Genomic DNA, 20,713 nt, shown 5'->3' on the forward strand with positions numbered 1-20,713 from the left:
TTTCTTCACTCTTTCAAAATTGTTCCAGGCCAAAATTTCAAACTTAGTTCGGATGCTTCAAGAAATAAAAAGAAAAGGATTCAAATAAAAAAGCTACCACAGTGTATAACTATAAGTAATGCATCTAAGATGAAATCATGTGTGCATGTGCTATGTTTGATAGAGTTTTAACTGCATATAAGTAATTCTTTATCTACGTGCAGAGTTAAACCCAAAAACTATCAGCTTTAAGTAAATTGCATCACCAAATTGAACAAAGAACTTAGTATTGAATAAAACTCCAAATTATAAATCCAGGAGTAAATACAAAGAATAATCACACCGTAAAGTTATAGTCTTTAGCAGCATTTACCTTGATCCAACCAAACCCAATACCCTTTTACTTAACTAAACCTCCATAATAGCATCTACACAGAATGAAGAACTCAACCTTGATCAAATGGATATCCTCCTTCCTCCTTTTCGATAGGTCCTAGTAGATTAGGCAAATGCAATTCCTCAATAAGCTTCTCCTATTTCAATTGGGCTATTCTGGGCACGGCGAACACAAACACTTCTTCAGGTCAACCATGGTTTCCCACAATAATTGTTCACCATACAACATGCAATTAAATCAATAAACAAACAGATCATATCAAAATTCAGAACATCAATGGAAAAACCCTTGATCAACAACATGCAATTAAATCAATAAACAAACAATAATTCACACACAGAATAGAAGCATTTTAGGGCTCAATGCCAATGTCATCATGCTTTCTCTGCTGTGATTCTTGCTCCATTCTTACTACATTATCAAACTCCAAAATTCAATAAACATAACCCAAACAGTTCCATTATCAAACCCAAACTGTTATATCAGATTATTCCCAATACAAAGAGACAGAAAATGCACAAAAAATGGAAAAGCAGAAATACTAAAAGCAAGAACCTAAGAAGATTGTTCTGGTCCTGAAAGCGCAGCCCCAAAGATCAAATCGCCCAAAACCCAGTAACCCAAATAATGGAATCCTTCACAATTCCAGTGACTCGAACTCACTCGGATTTAATTTTCGCCAACTTGCGATTGTTGCCGACGACTATACCATTGACATAGGATCACACCAGACCGACAGGCTGTCTTATGAGCGATGGCGAAGCCTAGAGGCGGTTCGCTTGAGTTGCTCAACCGCCCATTAGCCCGATGCTCATGACGAAGTAGCCGGAAAGGGGAGGTCCTGATTCCGGGACGGCGTCGACTTCAACAAAAAGAGGGGAATCGGCGGAAGGCACCGAAGTAGCCGGAAAGGGGAGGTCCTGATTCCGGAACGGCGTCGACTTCAAGAAAGAGGAGAATCGGCAGAAGGCACCGATGCTGAGGTTTAATCAGCTTGATTCGATCTCTCCTTCCCAATTTCTGTGTCTCCTCTTCTCATTTGGGTTCTAACCGTTCTATCCGGCTGAAAATACTCTTATTTCTTTTTGTTTTAGGTTATCTCATATATCACGTGCAAGGGTGAGTGTAGTAAAACAAGTTTTACTGCAACCTTGACGTTTTTTTGGCTTAGGATCCTAACAGCGCGTGTATTGCACGCACCGTTGAAGACCCTAGGTGAGCACCCACCTGGGTGGGTAGAAGAAGCTCCGATATAAAAGATGAGTTAACTGTTTATTCGTAGGCAAAAAGACGACTGTACCCTCATTTGGATTTTTTTTACGCCTCTGCCACTGACCTTTTTTTCTTCTTCTTCTTCTCTCTTCTTCCAGAAGTCTCCTAGACCGACTTTTTTGCTCTCTCTTCTCTTCTCCGGGTTTTGCCCTCACTTTTTTTTCTTAACTATGGCTCTGCGATTCAGTCGTTCTTGAATCCTCTCTTTTTTTTGGGTTTTTTTGCTCGACGCAGAGAGAGAAGAGTGCAGAGGAGGAATGGAGAGAAAAGGAGAGTTTGTTTCCGCTGTGCCCAGTTGTTATTGCTGATGAAAAACATCCCCGGAGATTGGGGTTTTGATTGCTGCATCTCTTATGGCGATCTGGAGTTTTCAGCAAAAGAAGAAGGGGGTTTTATTTTCAGCAAAAGCAAACTTCCAGGTAAATTTGGATCATTTAGAGCTTTTACCTTCTTGGGCTTTTCTGAAAAATCGGATGACTCTGACCTTTTGTTCTGGGTAGAAAATATTGGACCGGAGGGTTGCTTTATATTAGAAATAGAAGAAAGTACTTAAAAGTTATCATACATGAAGTGTTTTCGTTAAAGACATGAGTATTTAAAAAAAGCCAGCTTTAGTGATAGTCATTGATTGCTGTATCTGCTGTTTCTAATAGTATGTTGAGTTCATTTTTTATCTAATGGATGGAATTTTCTTCCACTACTTTTGGATTTAATTCCTCTTCAAGGTTATCATTGAATTAGTATTTTGCAATTGTGTAGATCCTTTTCATGAAGTGAAGAGCAAACGTGAAAGAAGGAAAGAAGACAAAGCTTTGACAATGCAATTGTTGGCTGTGGCATGTTTATCCCTTGCAGCCAAAATGGAGGAGATTAATGTCCTTGATTTACAGGTTAGGCATTGGTCTCATTTTAATTTGATTTTTCTATAAGTTTCTGATTTAGTTATTTTGAGTCCTAAAGATTTGAGCTTTCAACCAGTGGCCGAGTCAAATTATGTATTTGAGGCAAGTAGTTACTCCATTCTCATTCATAAGATTGCTTCCTCCTTAAACTCAATGAGGACGAAATCCCACTTAAAGCTTCAATCTTTAGAGCAGTTTAATCAGTTTGAGCAAAACCAATGGTACCCAATTTTCCGTCTTTCTCAATTGTTAGAAATTTTGTAGCACCCAGTTTCCATATATTGCTCTAATATTATAAAATTAGTGGTGAGATAAAGAAATAATTGTTGTACCAATTATGAAAGTAATGCTGATGTTTGTGGTGGGTTGGAATTCAATGCAGGAATTGACTGCTTGGAATTTAAACCTTCAGAGTTTGCAGCAGCAGTGACCATTTCTGTAACGGGAGGAAGCATAGCATTAGATTACACTTAGAATTCAATCTCGGTGCTTATCCAACAAGAATCTCTTGATATTTCTTTGCAGACTTTCTTTATTATATATTGTATGTTGATCATTTTGACAATCATCTAATTGTAGCTTATCAATGGTGATTTGGATGAAGCAAGGAAAGAGCAAAAGTCAAAACTTTGAACATCAAAGACAAGATAATGTTGACTGGCAAGAGACTCCAGTTGCAGGTACATATCATTATTTGACAACCTCCTTTGGTAAAAAAACAATGAAAATAGCCTGTTGATATATACTTTCTTATTTAAAAGTTTATGCTACAATTAAAATTGATTGATTATTTTTCAATAATCATCTTTAGAGATCTAGGTAAAAGAACTTAATAAACTCTGCTAGAGATCGAGGTGTTGCATTTTACTATAGTAAACTTATGCCAAACACTATACAGGTAATGGATGTGAATGAAATCTCATTGCCTCTGCTTCACTTGCTTTTAGTTCGTACTTTCTGGATGGAAATTGCTAGCATGCTGATCTTTTTAAAGCTGTTTTAAGTTTGGCTGTGAACACTGAAACCAGGGTTTGTTTATTGTTTAATTTTTATCACATGTTTCAGTCTTCTCTCTCTCTCTCTCTCTCTCTCTCTCTTTTCTGTGTACTTATTTATAGTTTAGGTTCTTTATATAAATTATCTGCAGGATTGAGTTTGGTTCTGCATATATAAATTCAAAAGATTCCAGTGAATTCAATTTTTATTCTTTGGTTCGTCCATTGTATTATTCATGCATGTACAACATAGTAGAACATCAACATCATCATATGAGAATGATTTCCATGACTTGATGTACATGTATACGACCAAGAGAGGAATAAATGAAAGGAAACAAATGGTCATCTCAGAAGAAGTGAACCAACTGCTATTATGTTGTTGGTACTGACAAAATTACGACTAGAAGTTCCTCATCTGCATTCCCTTGGAGCCTTGAACATAATTTTTTTTTTTTGCTTGGTCTCAACTTTTAATGTTGATTAACTCTTTCTATTCATTGCTTTATAGGTTGGAGCTATTGTTGGACTTGATCAATATGTCAACTACTTCAAAATTCAGTAAGTTCTGGTGATTCCTAAAATATAAGTTTTTTTTTTTTTTTGGACCGACACTATCGTTTTCCCGTTGTTTCCCTTTTTCACTAGAAATTTCATTTATCGCTGAATGCCACTGCATCTGATTCTAAGATTTGTTAGTGACATTGGTATATTTGCGTGCCAATGATCTCACTGAGGACAGAGCCTAGAGTTTTATTCAGTACTAAGGGTCAAATTGCCAATGCATCTTAGTTGACAGAATTCTTAGTTTACAATGCTTTGCATACCAATTACCTTATTGAGGACAAAGCATAGAGAAAAGGCAATACCAAGATATATTGAGCCATCCCCGAAACATATTACTGCCCTCGCAAGCCTTCCTTTGTTATAACTTGAGGTTCACATGGGTTTTAGATCCTTTGCTTAACCAAAATTACACTGAAAGCAGTGCTGCAATTTGAATATGTGCCAAAAGCTTATATCTTGCTGCAATCTCATCATGAATTGATAAGATCCTACTGGTGTTCTAATATTTATATGAAGTTAATATACAAAACATTAAGATAGAAAATCTATTACATTTTGTTTCAATTTGGTTTGATAGAGTAGTAAAGCCTCCCTCAAGATCAGAATGGTGTGGATACCAGTGATTGTGATGGTTCTGTTTGTTTCTTACACCAGCATAATTCAATGCATGGAGAGCTCTCTCATTATCTTTGTTCTTTTAATGCTTAGTTTATGAATTGATTTTCTTGGTGTAAATTCACCTTCGCAATGATTTTGAGAGATAAAATTGTGGCTTATAGTTTGGTGCTTCTAATATGAATGTGTAGATTCTAAACTATAGAGGGCCTGTTTTTGGTTTTTCACTTAAACTTCAATATCTGTATGTTTGCAGGCTGAGGATACAACAGAGGATTAAAAGCGCAGAGCTCAGGATGTTAACCGAGGAGCAAGAAAATGAACTTCTGAACTTTACACCATTCATTCCATTGATGTCTCCCTTGGTGAGTTTCCTCTCTGAACTATTCTGTTTCTATTTTGATGATGCCCGCACTCTGTTATTAGTATTTAACTCGATGCTTAAAACTTTAAGATTGTATACAATGATATGTAATTAGAGAACGACAATTTTTCTATAATGCTTCATTTGGCAACTGATAATCTTTTGTACCAATGGTTCTTATATTGCTTTTTGAAGTTCGGTACTGATTATGAAAAGAACAATTTCAAAAGTATTAAGTAAAAAGTGAAGCAATATAACAAATATTAAGCTAATGATGTCAATAATAATGTCTTTTCCAGTTTCATTGACTGACTTGCTTTCCTGTCAAGTTGTAGTGAAGTTGATCCCATAGTAGCATCCTTCTCCGCAGGAGCAGTTGGACTGATCTCAGCACTGATGATGGTTGAAATAATAAGCAAAACACTGCAGGAGCATCGGAGATGTAAATATTGTCTTGGACCTGGTATAACCTTTATGTTCTCAACCCTTTTGAACTTCGGCCAGTTTATGAATCAAAGTAACAACAGATACTCACTTTCAGTTTTAACTAGAAAAATAAATAAATAGAAATAAACTTTTTCTCCAATGTAAATCTGATTTGACAACACCATAGGAATATTAATCATTTCCATATTCTCATTGCTTCTGCATAAATAGATCTCCTCTAGAAAAGCAGCAACATGGAATTAGTACTACATATATATGTTTTCTAATAAAACAATTGTCCAATAGGATTAGGTTAGAGTCAAATCAAACCTAGATATTATTTATTCTTTTATTAAGTGAACTTTGGTGTTTGCAGCTTATGGCTCATCTTCTGATGCAATGACTATAATCCAACAAAGATCTCCTGTTGTTAAGGTACATTAGAGCGTTTTTACTGTACATTAAAACTGTTTTGCTTTCCTGTAGTAGTGCTCTACTTTTGAATGTTTTGAGGGGATCACATTAATTCTATCATTAAAATGATAATTCTAAGTAGGGGATGATGATTGAATTTGCTAAGAACTCAGTTGATTATGTTACTGCCAGCGCCCAGCGGAAAGAAGCATGTTATTGTGTTTTCAAGCTTAAACTTTCAGGGGTGGCAGAGAATTAATGTACCTCCTTTGTGCTCTATAGCTTTACATGACTTCTTCTGTTAGTAAATATGCAAGCATTCTTTTTTAATATAAGTCGATACTTACTTGCAAAGAGTTGCATTCTTTTGTAATGTGTCAAATGACAAATTTTTCAGTTATTGATTTTAGCTTACGATTGTGATCATTACTACAAATTTGAGAAAAGAAAAACCCGCAGCATCGCATTGTGAGGCCCTGGTATCGAATTGATCCTACAGCCGCAAAGTAAGAGGTACTATTAAGTAATATAGTTGTGACAGCCAATCAGCCCCTAACATTTTGCTAGCTTTTTGTTACACCTACATATTAGAATACTCCTAATATTAATGCTCTATATTAAGAATATCCTGTAGGTAGATTACTAATCCTAGGGTTTTTTAAATAAACATATTCCAGTTTATTGCTTTTATAATTCATGTTTTGTCGTCTCTCACCGGTTATGGATTTGTTGCGTGGCTTCTAGAGAACTGATTGTGGAAGAGAGAGAGAGAGCGAAAGAGAGCCAGAGAGAGGAAGAAGACCTGCGTTTTGGAGGAAGACCTCCATCCATCTGGGTTTGTTTTGAGATCGATCTCAATTATTTAGGGATTGCTGATAGGTTTTCCATTCGATCGAGAGCACCTGGTACTCTTTCTGCAATCTTTGATCCTCCAAAATTTCTATTTGTTTTAGAATTGAAATCAATCTCTATTTGATGTTTGCTTTGATGTTTGATTCTGGGTTCAATTATTTGGGATCGATCCTTCTTTTCTTTTGGGTTCAATCAATGTGATCGCTTTCCTTAAAAAGATTGTGGGAATTGATCATGGGCAATTGGGCAAATAACATGGCAGAGCTAATAGTTTTGTTGGTTTGATAGTTATCATGCTCTGAACCATTTTTAGCAGAGGATTCTGAGTAAGTGGGAGATATTCTAGCTAAAAATGGGTAGCAAAGCGGAAGAAAAATAAAATCGTGAAAAATTGTTGTTTAGTTTGTTCCGCATTAAATCATGGCATAGAAATATTGAATTATTTTGTGTTCGTGATTGATCTGATTACTATTGTATTCAGCTGATTTTAACTATAAATGAAATTTGTCTGCAATCTCTGGCCATTTTACATTTGGTTTAATTTTAGTTGTTTTGCTTTTATGATTTTATAGTTGTTTTGTCTTGCTTTTGCAGATTTTATGCAAAAAAGTATTAGTGCCGTTTATCTGCTGCTGTTCCATTGTCTGTTAGTTAGTATTATCTTGGTTTCCCATTGTCATTCAGGTATAAACTAAAAAGTTTATCAGAGTGTTTGTTTATTGACTTTATGGTGTCTACAACTTCAACTGTTGTTATTTTATGTTTGCAGATTTTGGAACCAGTTTGCAGTCAGATTCCTTGAATCTTTTGGATCCAGGTATAGGTTCTTTGAAAACTATGAACCATCTATGAATTCCTTTGTTTTATTTACATTTCTGCATTTGGAATTTATCCATGATCAATATTTTGTAACTGCTTATTATTCATTTAACATTCACACACTAAAAGATAGCTAGCTTATATCGTTGACGCTGCAATTGCTTAATGATGTATGACCTACAATAGATCAATCAATTTTATCTACTTCGATTAATACTGTTTGTATAGGTGCGGTTTGTGAAATATTTTCATCCCAATCTTGCATATGTGGTTGGTGAATGAAAGTTTGCAGATACACTGATGATATATAGTGAATTATACCTGATGAATGATCATTTTAAAATTTAGTGATGGCTTCAAACATCGCAAAAACAAAAGGCAAAAGATATTTGCAAGTTGATCATACGGAACATCATAATAATCAAGAAATGGGTCGTCGCATCAAATCAAAAAGATGGATGCAAGGTCAGTATGCTTATTTACTGTGTTAGTTTGGGCAAATACTTTTAGCAATATATCGTTACCAATATTGATAACTCCGTTCATAGTATGTGAACCGATGATGATAGAAGCAGATCACGTTCGACAAATCAACAATCGAGTGAATGTAGACGCCAGTAGCATAAATAGACTCCGTAAGTACAGTAATTTATATGATGTTAAAGTGTTCAACTATATATGTATGTATGTGATTTTGAATTGTTTCTTATCTCAACCAATCACGGTAGGACAAGAGGAGGTTGCAGAGATCAGCAATGAAAATGTCAACATATTGCACCGTTGTGACAAACGAATTAGAAGCAACCAACTTAGTGCAACTTTGCTTGCGGATCAGAGATTGTATGCTGACAGAAATTCAAATGCTAGCAGTACAGCTACAATCGGTGAGTACAGCAATTTATACAGTCGTTCCATTTAGTTTTGCACTGTAAAATCTCATGTTCGTAGAACCTCTTGAAATCAAGGTATAACTGTTTGATGCAGCAGTTTTATATTAAATATATAAAAGTTCAAATATATTGATACAACTCTTAACCGATAGCACTTTGAATTTACAAAAAACTTCTGTCTAAATTTTGGTCCACGTGTACTATAAGAAGATCACAATGTAGTGTTTCTACATGTACTATCAGGGAATAACACTATTAATTTTTTTAACAACTTACTTACAAGCTAATGATGCAGAAAATCATGATGGTGAACAAGAAATGCAGCAGATGTCAAGTGATGAAAATTTCAGCACTGTTTTTGATCTAGATAGGGATGATCAAATCAAATCAAGAACATCAAAAAGAAGGAAACAAGGTGAGTAAACATTATCAAGCTTACCATCTGATTTGTATTCACAAATTTAAAGTAATTAATATTATTGACATTGTGTATACAGTATCTCGATCAGCAATGGTGACAGAGAATCAAGTTGCAGAAACCATTAATCAAAACGTTAGCATATTGGAAAACCATGACAGGCTGGAGGTTGCCCAGATTATAGGTATACCTATAATCATCATAGATGTGTTCTTGCAGCAAGTAAGCTGCAATAACGAGACATATTGATTTTATTTTGCAGATTTGGGGAACAGTTTGCAGTTAGATTCGTTAACTGTTATTGATCCAGGTAAACAAATTTTTGAGGCTATGCATTACAACTGTACAGCTTACTGATTGTATTTTTTTTTTTGTTTTGTTTTTTTTTTTTTGTTTGATGAGAACTGATTGTATTTGGTTTGTAATTATATTTTTGCAAACCTGCTGGCTCTATCTGAATTTTTGGTTTGTTTGATGAGAACTGATCAGTAACATGTACCTAAAATGATTCACATTGACATAAGTGAGATCAAAAAAGATAAAGTAGTGTACCTAAGTAGATGGTTGGATTTTTCCTAACCTGAATCTGCAGGTACTATTAGCTTTGACTATGATAGAGTCAAAACCATGAGAATTTGAAATCTTATCTATCACATCAAATATATATTACATAACCCGTTTCGTTTTGCATTCAATCTTATGATATCCTCTGTTTTCTTGATTTGCAATTTGTTCTAATTCACTCTTCTTGCAGGTTTTGCTTATCACTGGTGGAGATCAGTTTTTCTGTTAACAGTCGGTGCTTTTTTTACAATCAGGTTATCTTCTTTTCCTTTTACTTTTCATTTCATGGTTATTCTCACTTTCCTTTTCTCATTGATGTAAAAAACTCTAACTCTTTTTCTTTATCAGCTCAATTCAGAGACACAACTGTTTAAATGTAGCTAACCCACATATTTGAAATTATGATCCGTCAAACACTTATTGATGATCGCACACACATAAGCCAGCAGTACATATCTGCATAACAACTTTAGCACAAATTGATGATCGACTTGAAAAATAGCACATAGATATATGGCTAAAGATATAGCTGCATGTATCTAAACAATCAATTTTACAACTGTCCTACATTCTTGCATGCTTAGTTTAGCCTAACTTCCAAAATTGAATTATTCTTCATAATAATAGCATTACAAGATAGTCTGTTTCGTTAGCTCTATTCTTCATAATAATATACAATCTTTTCTATAGATAAGCATCTAAGCATTCTTTCTTTGTACTATAAGAGTCTGTTTAATGTGTATTGATCTGATTTGGTATTTCAAAGAGTTACTAAGAATCCTCATTCTATATCAAATAGTTCTTCAGAGCAACTTTTCAGTGTCTCTCTTTGTATATCAAATGAGTGCTTGGCTGGGATGTTATTTTTGGCTTATATGTACTGCTGGCTTATGTGTGTGTGATCAGTTTCGATATAGCAGATTTGTTCAACAAAAGTTGGGAGGGCTATCTGCCTAATTGTGTGTTGATATGAAAAGATGCAGGCTGATTTATCATTTGCGGATGAAGCATGACCAGCGTTTCACAGTTTACCAATAGAGCAGCGCAGAGGTACTCTTCTCACAGCATCAAAAGTTTTCTACATGAGGTTTTAATATGAGGGGATTGATATGATGTTTTTGTAGTAATTTGTTATTATATTTGAAAGGACATGATAGAGGACTGGTTAAGATCTGCTATTGTTTATTTTGTTTAAGTGAAGAATTTTATATGATATTTTGTTATGTCTGATCACAGGGGTGATCAATTAACAAACTAGCCTGTTTGTTCAATTTTATAGACATGTTGATATTCAAAAGACACCTCTTTGGTCAAAATTATAGACATGTTCACATTGATCAGGTTACCCTGTTTTAAAACATTAGTCGAGTCTGTAGACATGTTCACATTGATTGAAGTACCCTGTGTTGAAACATTGTCTCCAACATTCTTTCTATATCTATAGGCTATTCTGCAACTTTGGTAATTGCTACAAGCATGGAAATTTACTGAACTCGCATTTGGTTTCGCAGCCATCAAACTCTTAGATAGAATTTTAGCCTTTTCGGACATCCATCACTATTTCATAGGATATTCTTCTTTTCTGCTGGTGGAGCTACAGGTGATGTCACAGCTCTACAGGTGATGTAACAGCTCTACAGGTGATGTAACAGCTCTACAGGTGATGTAACAGCTCTTCTACAGAAAGTAATAAAGAGCTTAATAAATGGTAAATTAAAATTCTGACAAGAATGAGATATTCTCTCACTTTCTGTTTTCATTGCAGATTAACATTCACTTCAAGATGTTTCCATTTGAACAGGGTATGGAATTAGATATGTATTGCCTTTCTTTTGTTCAAGTATGTTACATCTCATTATAAGCTGCACCTCAAGTTTCTTTTGTTTCAGTATGTTATGTCTCATTAATTTATCCTTTTTTCCAGCTCTGATACTGTTACTAGATTTACTGCCCTTCGTCTGTCAACCATCTAGACAATTTTACCTCCTTTGTAGGTAATAGTCCTTGAAAACTTTGTCTTCCATCTATTTCCTCCTTGAGATATACCTGCACCCTTTTATGTTAATTCCTTTCTCTATTCCTTTTCAGGTAATTCAAACTTGGAACTGTCCATGGGGTCAAAGCTTTGAAGTTAGTTTCGATATTATAATCTTAGGAAAAAAAAAAACTCGATATAAATAGTTGAAACACCTATCAATCGCATTGCTCATGGTCAACGCACAGAAGCATTAGTTTTGTATGGAAGTAAATAATTTGCTACTCTGGGCCAAAGTATGTCCCCTAATTTCATCCCTATCATATCACTACAATCTCATACAAAAAATATAATTTCATTTAATCTCCTATGAACTAACTACAACAACTTTGATATTGTAGACAAGATTTCACTATCAAGCACAGGAAACAGTTTCTACTTTCTAAATCCTGAAATTCCAGAAGGATATCGAGCGGCGTCTCTGTAAAGGCATTCCTAGCTTTCCCAAGCGATGAAGTCGTGGTAAGTAAACGTCCCTTTTTTACATAATATGATCAAGCATTAAGTATCTTATCCAAAACAATAGAACCTAACAACAAACAATTTTATTTTAAAAGTATTTTGCCGAGATACTTTACACCTAAGTTTCATATGTTGCCCTTATCTGCATCCTAAGTTCAAATATTGAAATATTCTCTTATGTATGTCGGAATTTACACTTAGAAACTCTATTGATTTGTATTAAAATCTTATGATTTACAGTAACAGCCCGTCACAACCAACATTAGCTGCAGAAGAATCACCTTGAAGGACCTATGTGAACATTTTGTTTGAACTACAAATGTAGCTATTTTTGTTGACACTAACCAGTTTCGTATAGCGAAACAGCTTTGGTTAGGAGATCAATTTCGTAACCAGATTAAGATACCATATTCTACGGTATTTCCACTTTTGTAAAATTACTGTAGAATATTCCGTAAACTATGAATGCAAAAATTTGACGAGGAAAAAAAACCCGCGGCGTCGCGCGGGCATACATTTCCTAGTATTATTAATTTCTTGGAGTGAATGAGTCCGAGTAAAGATAACAATATCTAAACAAAAAGCTTAGAGATTATTCACAAATTAAGTAATATGTTGAAATAAATATCTGAAGCACAGCAAGACTAAAGGACTAGCCTTTCCCGGCTCCCACACTGACCCTTTCTGCCCAGGACTTGTAGATGGTTAAATCATGCTGGCTCAAGATAGAAGTGACTATGAATGAGGAAGCCGGATCATGTTATGATACACCGTGACTGAAATCTTGTTCAGCTAGAGCAATCAGGGTCAAGAGCAAGCTGGACTGTAGTTCAACTACATGCTTGGGTGAGACACAATGCAAATGAATTAGGCACCAAGCTGTAGCAGGTTTCCAGAGTCCAAGATAGGAGAAAAAACAGGTGCAACTTAAAGCACCCGCTATATAAGAACCGGTGTCATGTAAATGGCTTGCACCTAGTCATGGTAACTTTGATTGCTTGTACAAATTTTTGTCCAGCGTATGTGCAGCCACAGTAGGGACGTCTAAGAACACTGATTATTGTCATCTCTTGGAGTATCTATAATGTATATTCGAATATTACCTTTCTTTCTGTTTAGGCTTCTTCAGCATCTGCTTTGATCTTTTCCTGTAATCAAGACAGAAGACATAAAAATTTGCCTGCTTCGGAAACGGAAGTGCTTTTTTTACAATACCCAGTTAAGTAATGCATGGAAAGTACTCCACTAGTATAAAGAAACTACCTCTTAGCGGGCTTGCCACTGAAACCAGTTACATCCTTCATCATCTTTTTTGGTTTTTTTCTGTAATCAACACAACCAAGATGCACAAAATGTCACCACTTTGTAGGCTGCATGCCATGCAAGTAAGTAGTCTTTTGAAACAACTTCAAGATAATTAAGATATTACCTCCTAATAGGTTTACCGCTGAAACCAAAAACACCTTTCATCAATGAGCTTACATCCATAGAGCGCTCCTGCATGATTTTGTCATGGTATATTTTGCCCCCAATCTCAGTGATCTGTTCCTCCACTTCTTCCAAAGTTTGATCCACGTGGAGTTGAAGCTCCCCTTTCCTAATTACAGTAACACCAAAGCCATTTGCCTTGGCATCTCGAAAAACATCCTGGAAGGGGGTTAAGTGGACAGTTATGTATACATTTCAACAGATAAAGAAAAAATAGACAAAAATATAAATATAAAAATAAAAAATAAAACAACAGGAAATCTTACTCCCATCATCTACATAACTAGTACAGAAAGGAACAATTGACCCTACTCTCAGAAAAGTGATTCAATTTGAGACTGGAAAACATATTGAAGTCAAAAAGCATCAAAACTTGAGTTTCTTGACATATAGGGAAAACTTGCATATGGCAATTTGCAACAAGTCAGCATTAAAACAAATTAATTACCTTAGGTGGCTGGGGAACAACAAATGCGTGGCCATTCCCAAGCATTTCCATTTGAGCTTGGATGATATAACAAAGGTTTTTGCAGTCATGAGTGTCCTCAAAACCAATGATATGATACGGCTTCGGTTCCAATTCAAGATCTGCAGCCATCTCCAATGAATAAAATCCTATTCTTTGTTCTTCATTATCATCTGTGTACAACTCGATGCACTGGAAAACAGAGAGAGAACAAACCATTTACTGAGTATCTTTCTTATAATCTGGGAATATATACATACAAAACTTAAAATCAAGTGGTTAATTAGACTATTCGATATTGAAAGTGAATTAAACCACCTAGAATTTATACCATGCTAGACAACCATTAGACTCCACAAATTTCAAGTATGAGGAAACGAGCTAACAGAGCACAAAACTCAAAATGCATATCTGGCTTACCAACACATAAGGAAGATCTAACCACCACAAATAATCTTCTTCCTTCACTTCTGCATATTCACGGTATTTGCTCACTACAGCTTGTGGTCCAAACAATTCCATCTCTCTCTTAAGCTTGCTAAGTTTCTTTTCCATGAACTCCTTACTTTTTTCAGGCATGTTGATCATAAACTCAGCAGCTTCCTGTATTTCTTTTTCAGTGATCCACCGATCCAAATCCTTCCCCATGTCCTTCATGGTGGTTTTTATTTCTGGGTCTGTCTCTGCATTGTAGGATTCCACAAATCCCTGGGACCATTTCTTTGTGTGTTGCCAAAATTCCTTCCCTGATTTTTTACCAGCTCTAACAGAACCGTCACTAGCTTCTATAACCGTCTTTGAATCTGTTTTATTCGTCTTCCTAGGGCCATTGGCTGATGAGGAATTTGGAATATTCTCATTGGATTGGGCTATTGACTTCTCAAAAAAGTTCTCATCTTTCTTGACGGGATGTGAAATCCCTGCATTTTCAGAAAAAATTGCCTTCCGCTGCTCTTGAAAATAATTTAAGAACTCAGGACTCTTCTCGATAGGAGGACCTTTCCAGCGTGGTATAATTTTTACTGGTGGGTCATGTATGCTGATACCATCTACATGTAAACAAAAATTTCTATCAGTACCAGCACTTAGAATTCTGAACCCGTGTTTACATATATACATTTAAAGAAATTATGTCTCATTGCTTGGTAAAGCTTAAACCTCAGCTACCAAATTCCTTGCCAAAGGAGCAAGAGTATGTTAGCTCATAACTGGCCTAACAGGCAGTACTGGCATCTAGTTATTTAAGGAACCAGTCTAGCAAACAATTACTAAGAATGAGAAAACTAACATCAGAACAGACTTTCTTGTACTGGTGGTCATAATATTTAATGATTTCAGCATATTGATAATTATACACAATTAAATGAATCCTTTTGTATTCAAAAAATTACGAACAACAACAAAAATAGAAATACCTATATGCTCCTCAGTTCCAAAAAGTGGATCAATAGCTAATTGAGCAAAACAATTAATTACCTGCCCCATAATCGAGATTTTCAATGTTTGAGTGGAGCCACCCATGCAGTTTCGACAGCTTTTGATTCTCTTTCTCAACTTTCTTCTCAAGACCCTTGAAGAATGCAACCTTATCTTCAGCATCCATCATATAAAACGGATCCTGCCCTCCCAGCTCATTTTCTCGGACTTGCAAAACAATTTCCCTAAGACTGTCATCATTCATCCATTCCAGTTCACTTTCATCATCCTTATTAGATCCAAGATCTGGTATATTGGTACTTGATTCTTGATCTTCGTTTTTTCTTGAAACCATGTAATTATCTCTAAAACCAACTCCAATCTTCAAAACTATGGGCTCAAATTCACTAAAATTTTCCTCTATCCAATTCTCTTGTTTCTGAGATGGTTCTGTCAATGAAATACTACCATTACCTTCATGATCTAATGAAGCTTGGCGCCTTTGAACTTCATCAACAATGTCTCCCTCCTCTCCTTCATCACTTTCTTCAGGTTTATCAATCATTATATCATCAAATTTCTTTTCCTTTGGACTACAATCTTTGGAAGCATTTTTGGCAGGTGGAGAATCTGATGTTCCAATTAGAATCTCATACATGAATCCATTGTTGGCCATATCCCCTACCTGGTTCTCATTTTTATCCCTTTGTAGCCTTGAAAGAGCATCACTTCCTAGAACAGGTTCAATCTGGCGCTCTTCATTTTTGTCACGTTTCTTAGAAAGATACTCCCTAGCTTCTTTCACTGACCTTATGACCCTTGGTTTTACTTGAACAGAACCATTCTTGGCCTTTTTTGTATCAACTAAAGGGGCATCATCTGCCAAGTCTAGATTCTCTTCACTATATTTCTGGTGTTTAGTGCTTTGCATATCATCTGAAATTTCTCCATATAAAGTACTAGAAGATTGAATATCCTCATCCTCATCAGAGTCCAACTTACTAAAATCTGCAGTATTATTATCACTACCCATAGCTTGTCTGCAATCTCCGTCCAAAAGGTTAGTTAGAGTATTCGCCCCTTCTTCTGTATGCTGTTCAACAACTTTGGTTTCATCAGAAAACTCATCATTCACAGGCTGAGTTTCTTTCTTATCATTACCAACCAAGGAATGTTCCATTTGCTCAACTTCACGTGCTTTCCTGGCCATATTTTTTATCTCCTGCACTTTAAGATCAAATTCTGATGACTTACTGGTCATGGAATTTGAAGAATCTTGTAAAGCCAGCTTACCATTTGACGACTTTGCGCTCACAATAGTGTTCATAAGTTCTTTCCTATCTAAATTAGGCTTTTCAAAAGAATCCAGTGGCACTTCTGATGATTCTTGAACAACTTCCACTTCCAGGCTGCCCTTTTCTAACACCTCTTTCGCCTGTCTTGCTTTCATCTTTCTCATCATCATTTCCTTCTCCAATTCCGTGTATTTCTCTTCTTTATTTCCAGAACCAAACAACTTCTTCAATGCCCACAACGCAATCAAAACATACACCATCATTCTCCCAACTCTAGATAGCTTTGGCAAGAAGTCCGGTTGGAGAGTAAAACCCTGAATTGTCTTCACAAAACCCGACTCCTCACCCTGAACAACAAACTTGGCTACTGAACTATTCCTCGGAATCACATTTGCCCCACTCTCCATCTCCCTAGCTAAACTCTCTGCCTGCAAAATCTTCAAGTTCACCTCCGGCGATCCCTCTAATCCCCGCCTCTCAATTCGGCTTCTCCTCAAGATCTCATCCTCATTAACCAAAACCCTTTCCACATTACCATCAGAACCTTGATAAATTGTAAAAATCTGGCCAGAACCAATCCCCCAGTACTCACTATCTCTCTTATACTGTTCAATCCAACTCTCCAATTTTCTCAACAAAACAGATTCACCAAAACCTTTTCGACTCGACTCCTTGAATTCACTAACTTCAGCTACACTATCATTACTAAACTCACCCTCTTTCACCTTATCATCAGCAACCCAATTACTAAACTCACTCTCTCTTACATTATCATAGTTCAATTTACTCTCAGAATCATCAAAATTGCTATTCAAAAGCTGAAAATCAGAACTTGGGTTTAAAGGAACAGAATTCTGGTTCACCTTTCGGTCTTCAATGAGCTTCTTCCTCAGCGAGTTTCTGCGGCTCGTGGGTCGACCAAATTGTGCGAAAGCTTGAAACTTTGTGCTATTGCATGAAGGCAAATAGATTGAAAATGATGGGTTTTTGCTGGGTTTTCTGTATCTAAATGTGCTCTTCGGGTTCCAAGACTTATTGGGAAACCTGGTAAGGAAAGGTGGAGTGAAAGAGAGACTGTTGGGGTTGGTTGGGGTTGAAGAATACAGAAGCTCCATGGATGAAGATAGAGAGGTTACATAGAGGTTTGCCCAGACTTTGGAGAGGTTTTAGGCTTTAAAAATTGACCCTAGCCGGTTAGCCCCCGACTGTCTCCAACTGGTCGAGGGCCACATTTGTTCTTTTCTAATCAAATTTATAGTTTTATTTAACTATTATATAAATATAGTTTTATTTCTCAATACGTGGAAAAATTAAAATAAAAATATCTTTAATTTTTACTCGGAGATACTGAAATCAATGGCATACCTATTAGGTTTTGATCATTTAGGGTTAGTGTTTCATACCTATTGTAGAGAGATGTCAAGTAAGGTTTAGGTGACAAGGGGATTGGACTGTTGTCGATGGTGGTGAGGGTTTGCGGCTTTTGTTCTTGGTTTTAAGAATTGGACTGGTGCCGATAGCTTGAAAACTGCTGAACCTAAGTGGTTAACATAAAAAGTTTCGAGGTAAGCATGATCTAGAAAGTTTCATAGGACTGATTTCGTAGGAGTTTATAAATGATGGAATTTACAACTCCATCAATTAAAATTCCATTAATTGCAAATTCTATTGTTTGGTTAATCTATTTAGGATTTAGAATGTGTAATAAAAGTTTAAAACAAATAAAAAAATCAAATGAAAAAAGCCTTGTTTTGAAAATAAATAAAGAACTAAAAATTTAATACCACGAATGAATTCAAATTTCAAAATGACATTTATTTTGGTGGAAATTGAAGTGAAGAATTCGGGCAATGAATTCCTTAGTTTTTTATTTTTTCACAAAAAAATTTCAAATTTCAAATATGAGAATGTCAAATGAGGGAATCGATCAGTTTCTATAAATTATGAAGTCCTCACTTTTAATTAAATTCTATCATCTTTTCCCTCATCCAAACACACCGAGTCTTAAATGGTGAATCATACTGTACATTTCTTATCAATATTTTGATTGACATAGCAAAGCCAAAGTTGCTAGAGACAAGCTCTCAAACTCTAAGCAAAGCTAGGTACTAAATCAACTAAGACGCCATGGTGCTCTAAATTAACTGTCAAAGTATAACTTGATTCCTAAAAGTGGTCTTGCACTTTTGGCATTTTGATAATTCGTGTTGACTGTTATGAAAAAAACAAAGAGCTAGTTCGTGTTGACTAATGACAGAGAACAGTCTTCTTAAGTTATAATATTTGATATGGTCTAACATGACACTTCTATATTTTGTTTCCTAGAACATCCACTTGATTCTATATTAGCAAGATATGTATATATATGCATCATATATATATGTCAGACGAATATATAAAATAAGAAGGGGGGGGGAGGGGGGGGTGTTGGGGGGGAAGGAGTAATATTTCCTCACAGTAACACGTTGAGGCAAATGGACTGGGATCAATTTGATATATAGGGTTCTGTAATCAATTTAGAGCACTTTTGCAATTTACTTTGGGATTGCCCACTTTCTTTGGATAGAAGTAACTCATTTTAAATATCTCAATATTCCATGAATGCTAATAAACTTGAAATATAACAAAGGCTGATTCTATTGTTTTCTGAATTTCCACCCCACAATTCCAGAAAGATGGTGAAGTTTGGTAGTAGGTGCTTGTTTGGCAATGCCAAATTTGTCATTGGGGGACTCGTCATTCTTTTCCACTGCATTACTTTGCGATGATGAGTATTAACTTTCCGTGGCGACACAAGGCTCATATTGATCCTGAAACTCATCCTATGACAAGTGAAGATATATAGCAGTTCAATTGTGACGAGATAGAAGCTATATGGTAGGATGCATGTTGCGCGGATCAAATGCTACAGGTTATACAATACAAGGTACTAATTGTTGAAATTCATGGTAAGGTTGATAAAAGCTAAAGAAATCCAGAAAGAAAAGCTATAGGAGCTACTGAGAATGAAGAAGAAGAAGAACGAGAGAGAGAAAGGGAAAAACTGATATTGAATATTGACTTGTGGTGGTAATTTGTTTACAAAGATGACTCTCTAACAGTAAAGGATAAGTCCCTATTTATACTAACTTGATGTTGACCTTGACTTTGACCTATACTCTTAACACTAATTAATTAGAAAATTTTGCATGCATACCTTAAGAAACGGAGAGATGAAGTGATTAGGAGGTGGCCACTGAACTGTGGAAGCTGAGTCTCTTGCTTTATCCACTCTCAGTTTCTCCAGTACTAAATTTACTTGCTCTTTCACTGTTTATCTCTTTCATTGGCCAAAAGCCCAAAACCCAGCTTTATGATCTAAAAAATCCTTACAATAATGAAATAATTGTCATGAATATCTGGTTCACTTTCCAAGCAATCCGGAACCTCTCAATCCAAGGAATGGCGGGAAAGGGGTTGTGATTTCTCTGGTGCGACCTGTCATTCAAGCTACCATTTTCCATGTATTCATAAAGTAGGTATGATCAGGGCATGCACCAAGAAGGAGAATAGCTGTGTTCCCTCCGCCACTGGTCATATAGCAATATAGCATCCTTTCCTCCCCCAACATTCAGAGATTAGGATTTTGATCATGAATGGTTTCATTTTACTTTGCTTTTGTCTTAAGATGTTTTGGTTGATAATTGTAAGAGCTTTAATTCGCTGCCTTGGCAGGGAAGGACAATATATGGCATCGAAATGAGAGTATGAACCAACGGATCCACATCTGTGCCTAAAAAAAAACAGAATGTACGAGTTAATTTATACGTAGTAAGCACCATCACTGACATGGTACATCATCATATTACTGCAATGATTGCAATACATGAATATATAGCCTCATGTATTAGACACCCCAAACACAAACAAATAAGAAATAGAAGCAATAAATCTACCTCAAGGGACTCCATGAATGTCATCCATTAGGCATAGCAAGAGGAGGAACTCCAAACTCATTTTAACCAAGATCAGGCAGTGGCTCCAATCAGCAATGTGATTTGCAGACAAATTCTTCTCTGTAGATGTTGCCGATCGAGA

The 20,713-nt window shown here is 35.8% G+C and overlaps 3 protein-coding genes and 1 long non-coding RNA gene across 7 annotated transcripts; 2 read left to right on the forward strand and 2 right to left on the reverse strand.

Annotated features, from left to right (window-relative positions):
• Positions 1-249: 249 nt before the first annotated feature.
• Positions 250-1,631, reverse strand: LOC133714914 (uncharacterized). 3 transcript variants are annotated; one of them, XR_009848867.1, is made up of 2 exons: positions 932-1,631; positions 250-526 (listed from the first exon to the last, which is right to left on the reverse strand). It is a non-coding gene; the product is annotated as an uncharacterized LOC133714914 (long non-coding RNA). The 3 variants fall into 3 exon arrangements; XR_009848866.1 differs by having other exon boundaries at positions 250-531; XR_009848865.1 differs by having other exon boundaries at positions 250-553.
• A 186-nt stretch (positions 1,632-1,817) lies between these two features.
• Positions 1,818-6,322, forward strand: LOC133714913 (uncharacterized). Of its 2 annotated transcripts, none has more exons than XM_062141196.1 (7): positions 1,818-2,067; positions 2,408-2,538; positions 2,933-3,036; positions 3,155-3,230; positions 4,057-4,106; positions 4,984-5,092; positions 6,074-6,322. In XM_062141196.1, exons 4-7 carry the CDS (start codon positions 3,201-3,203, stop codon positions 6,188-6,190), a joined length of 306 nt encoding a protein of 101 aa, XP_061997180.1. In that variant the 5' UTR covers positions 1,818-2,067; positions 2,408-2,538; positions 2,933-3,036; positions 3,155-3,200; the 3' UTR covers positions 6,191-6,322. The 2 variants fall into 2 exon arrangements, with proteins under 2 accessions (XP_061997180.1, XP_061997179.1); XM_062141195.1 differs by having other exon boundaries at positions 1,822-2,067; positions 3,130-3,230.
• Positions 6,323-6,675: 353 nt separating this feature from the next.
• On the forward strand, positions 6,676-12,391 carry LOC133714912 (uncharacterized). The gene is made up of 17 exons (XM_062141194.1): positions 6,676-6,836; positions 7,378-7,467; positions 7,553-7,600; positions 7,951-8,067; positions 8,151-8,237; positions 8,331-8,486; positions 8,788-8,907; positions 8,990-9,094; positions 9,173-9,220; positions 9,665-9,728; positions 10,452-10,524; positions 10,986-11,134; positions 11,240-11,276; positions 11,399-11,468; positions 11,563-11,745; positions 11,851-11,971; positions 12,212-12,391. Exons 2-11 carry the CDS (start codon positions 7,383-7,385, stop codon positions 10,510-10,512), a joined length of 891 nt encoding a protein of 296 aa, XP_061997178.1. The 5' UTR covers positions 6,676-6,836; positions 7,378-7,382; the 3' UTR covers positions 10,513-10,524; positions 10,986-11,134; positions 11,240-11,276; positions 11,399-11,468; positions 11,563-11,745; positions 11,851-11,971; positions 12,212-12,391.
• A 536-nt stretch (positions 12,392-12,927) lies between these two features.
• LOC133714911 (uncharacterized) lies at positions 12,928-17,859 on the reverse strand. The gene is made up of 6 exons (XM_062141193.1): positions 15,402-17,859; positions 14,346-14,974; positions 13,908-14,117; positions 13,401-13,618; positions 13,235-13,294; positions 12,928-13,119 (listed from the first exon to the last, which is right to left on the reverse strand). Exons 1-6 carry the CDS (start codon positions 17,749-17,751, stop codon positions 13,071-13,073), a joined length of 3,516 nt encoding a protein of 1,171 aa, XP_061997177.1. The 5' UTR covers positions 17,752-17,859; the 3' UTR covers positions 12,928-13,070.
• Positions 17,860-20,713: the final 2,854 nt, after the last annotated feature.

The sequence above is a fragment of the Rosa rugosa genome, chromosome 6 (assembly GCF_958449725.1).
Source record: "Rosa rugosa chromosome 6, drRosRugo1.1, whole genome shotgun sequence".
In the NCBI taxonomy this organism is placed as follows: domain Eukaryota; kingdom Viridiplantae; phylum Streptophyta; class Magnoliopsida; order Rosales; family Rosaceae; genus Rosa; species Rosa rugosa.

Bases quoted from the DNA above. Each gene is read 5' to 3' on its own strand.
- LOC133714913 (XM_062141196.1), top strand. From the start codon at position 3,201: ATGTTGACTGGCAAGAGACTCCAGTTGCAG. The intron at 4,107-4,983 runs GTAAGTTCTGGT...GTATGTTTGCAG, and splicing joins GTCAACTACTTCAAAATTCA to GCTGAGGATACAACAGAGGA. The intron at 5,093-6,073 runs GTGAGTTTCCTC...AATTCTAAGTAG, and splicing joins TTCCATTGATGTCTCCCTTG to GGGATGATGATTGAATTTGC.
- LOC133714912 (XM_062141194.1), top strand. From the start codon at position 7,383: ATGCAAAAAAGTATTAGTGCCGTTTATCTGCTGCTGTTCCATTGTCTG. The intron at 7,468-7,552 runs GTATAAACTAAA...TTATGTTTGCAG, and splicing joins GGTTTCCCATTGTCATTCAG to ATTTTGGAACCAGTTTGCAG. The intron at 8,487-8,787 runs GTGAGTACAGCA...CTAATGATGCAG, and splicing joins TAGCAGTACAGCTACAATCG to AAAATCATGATGGTGAACAA.
- LOC133714911 (XM_062141193.1), bottom strand. From the start codon at position 17,751: ATGGAGCTTCTGTATTCTTCAACCCCAACCAACCCCAACAGTCTCTCT. The intron at 13,619-13,907 runs GTAATTAATTTG...ACCCCCTTCCAG, and splicing joins TTGTTCCCCAGCCACCTAAG to GATGTTTTTCGAGATGCCAA. The intron at 13,120-13,234 runs GTAGTTTCTTTA...TCTTGATTACAG, and splicing joins AGTGGCAAGCCCGCTAAGAG to GAAAAGATCAAAGCAGATGC.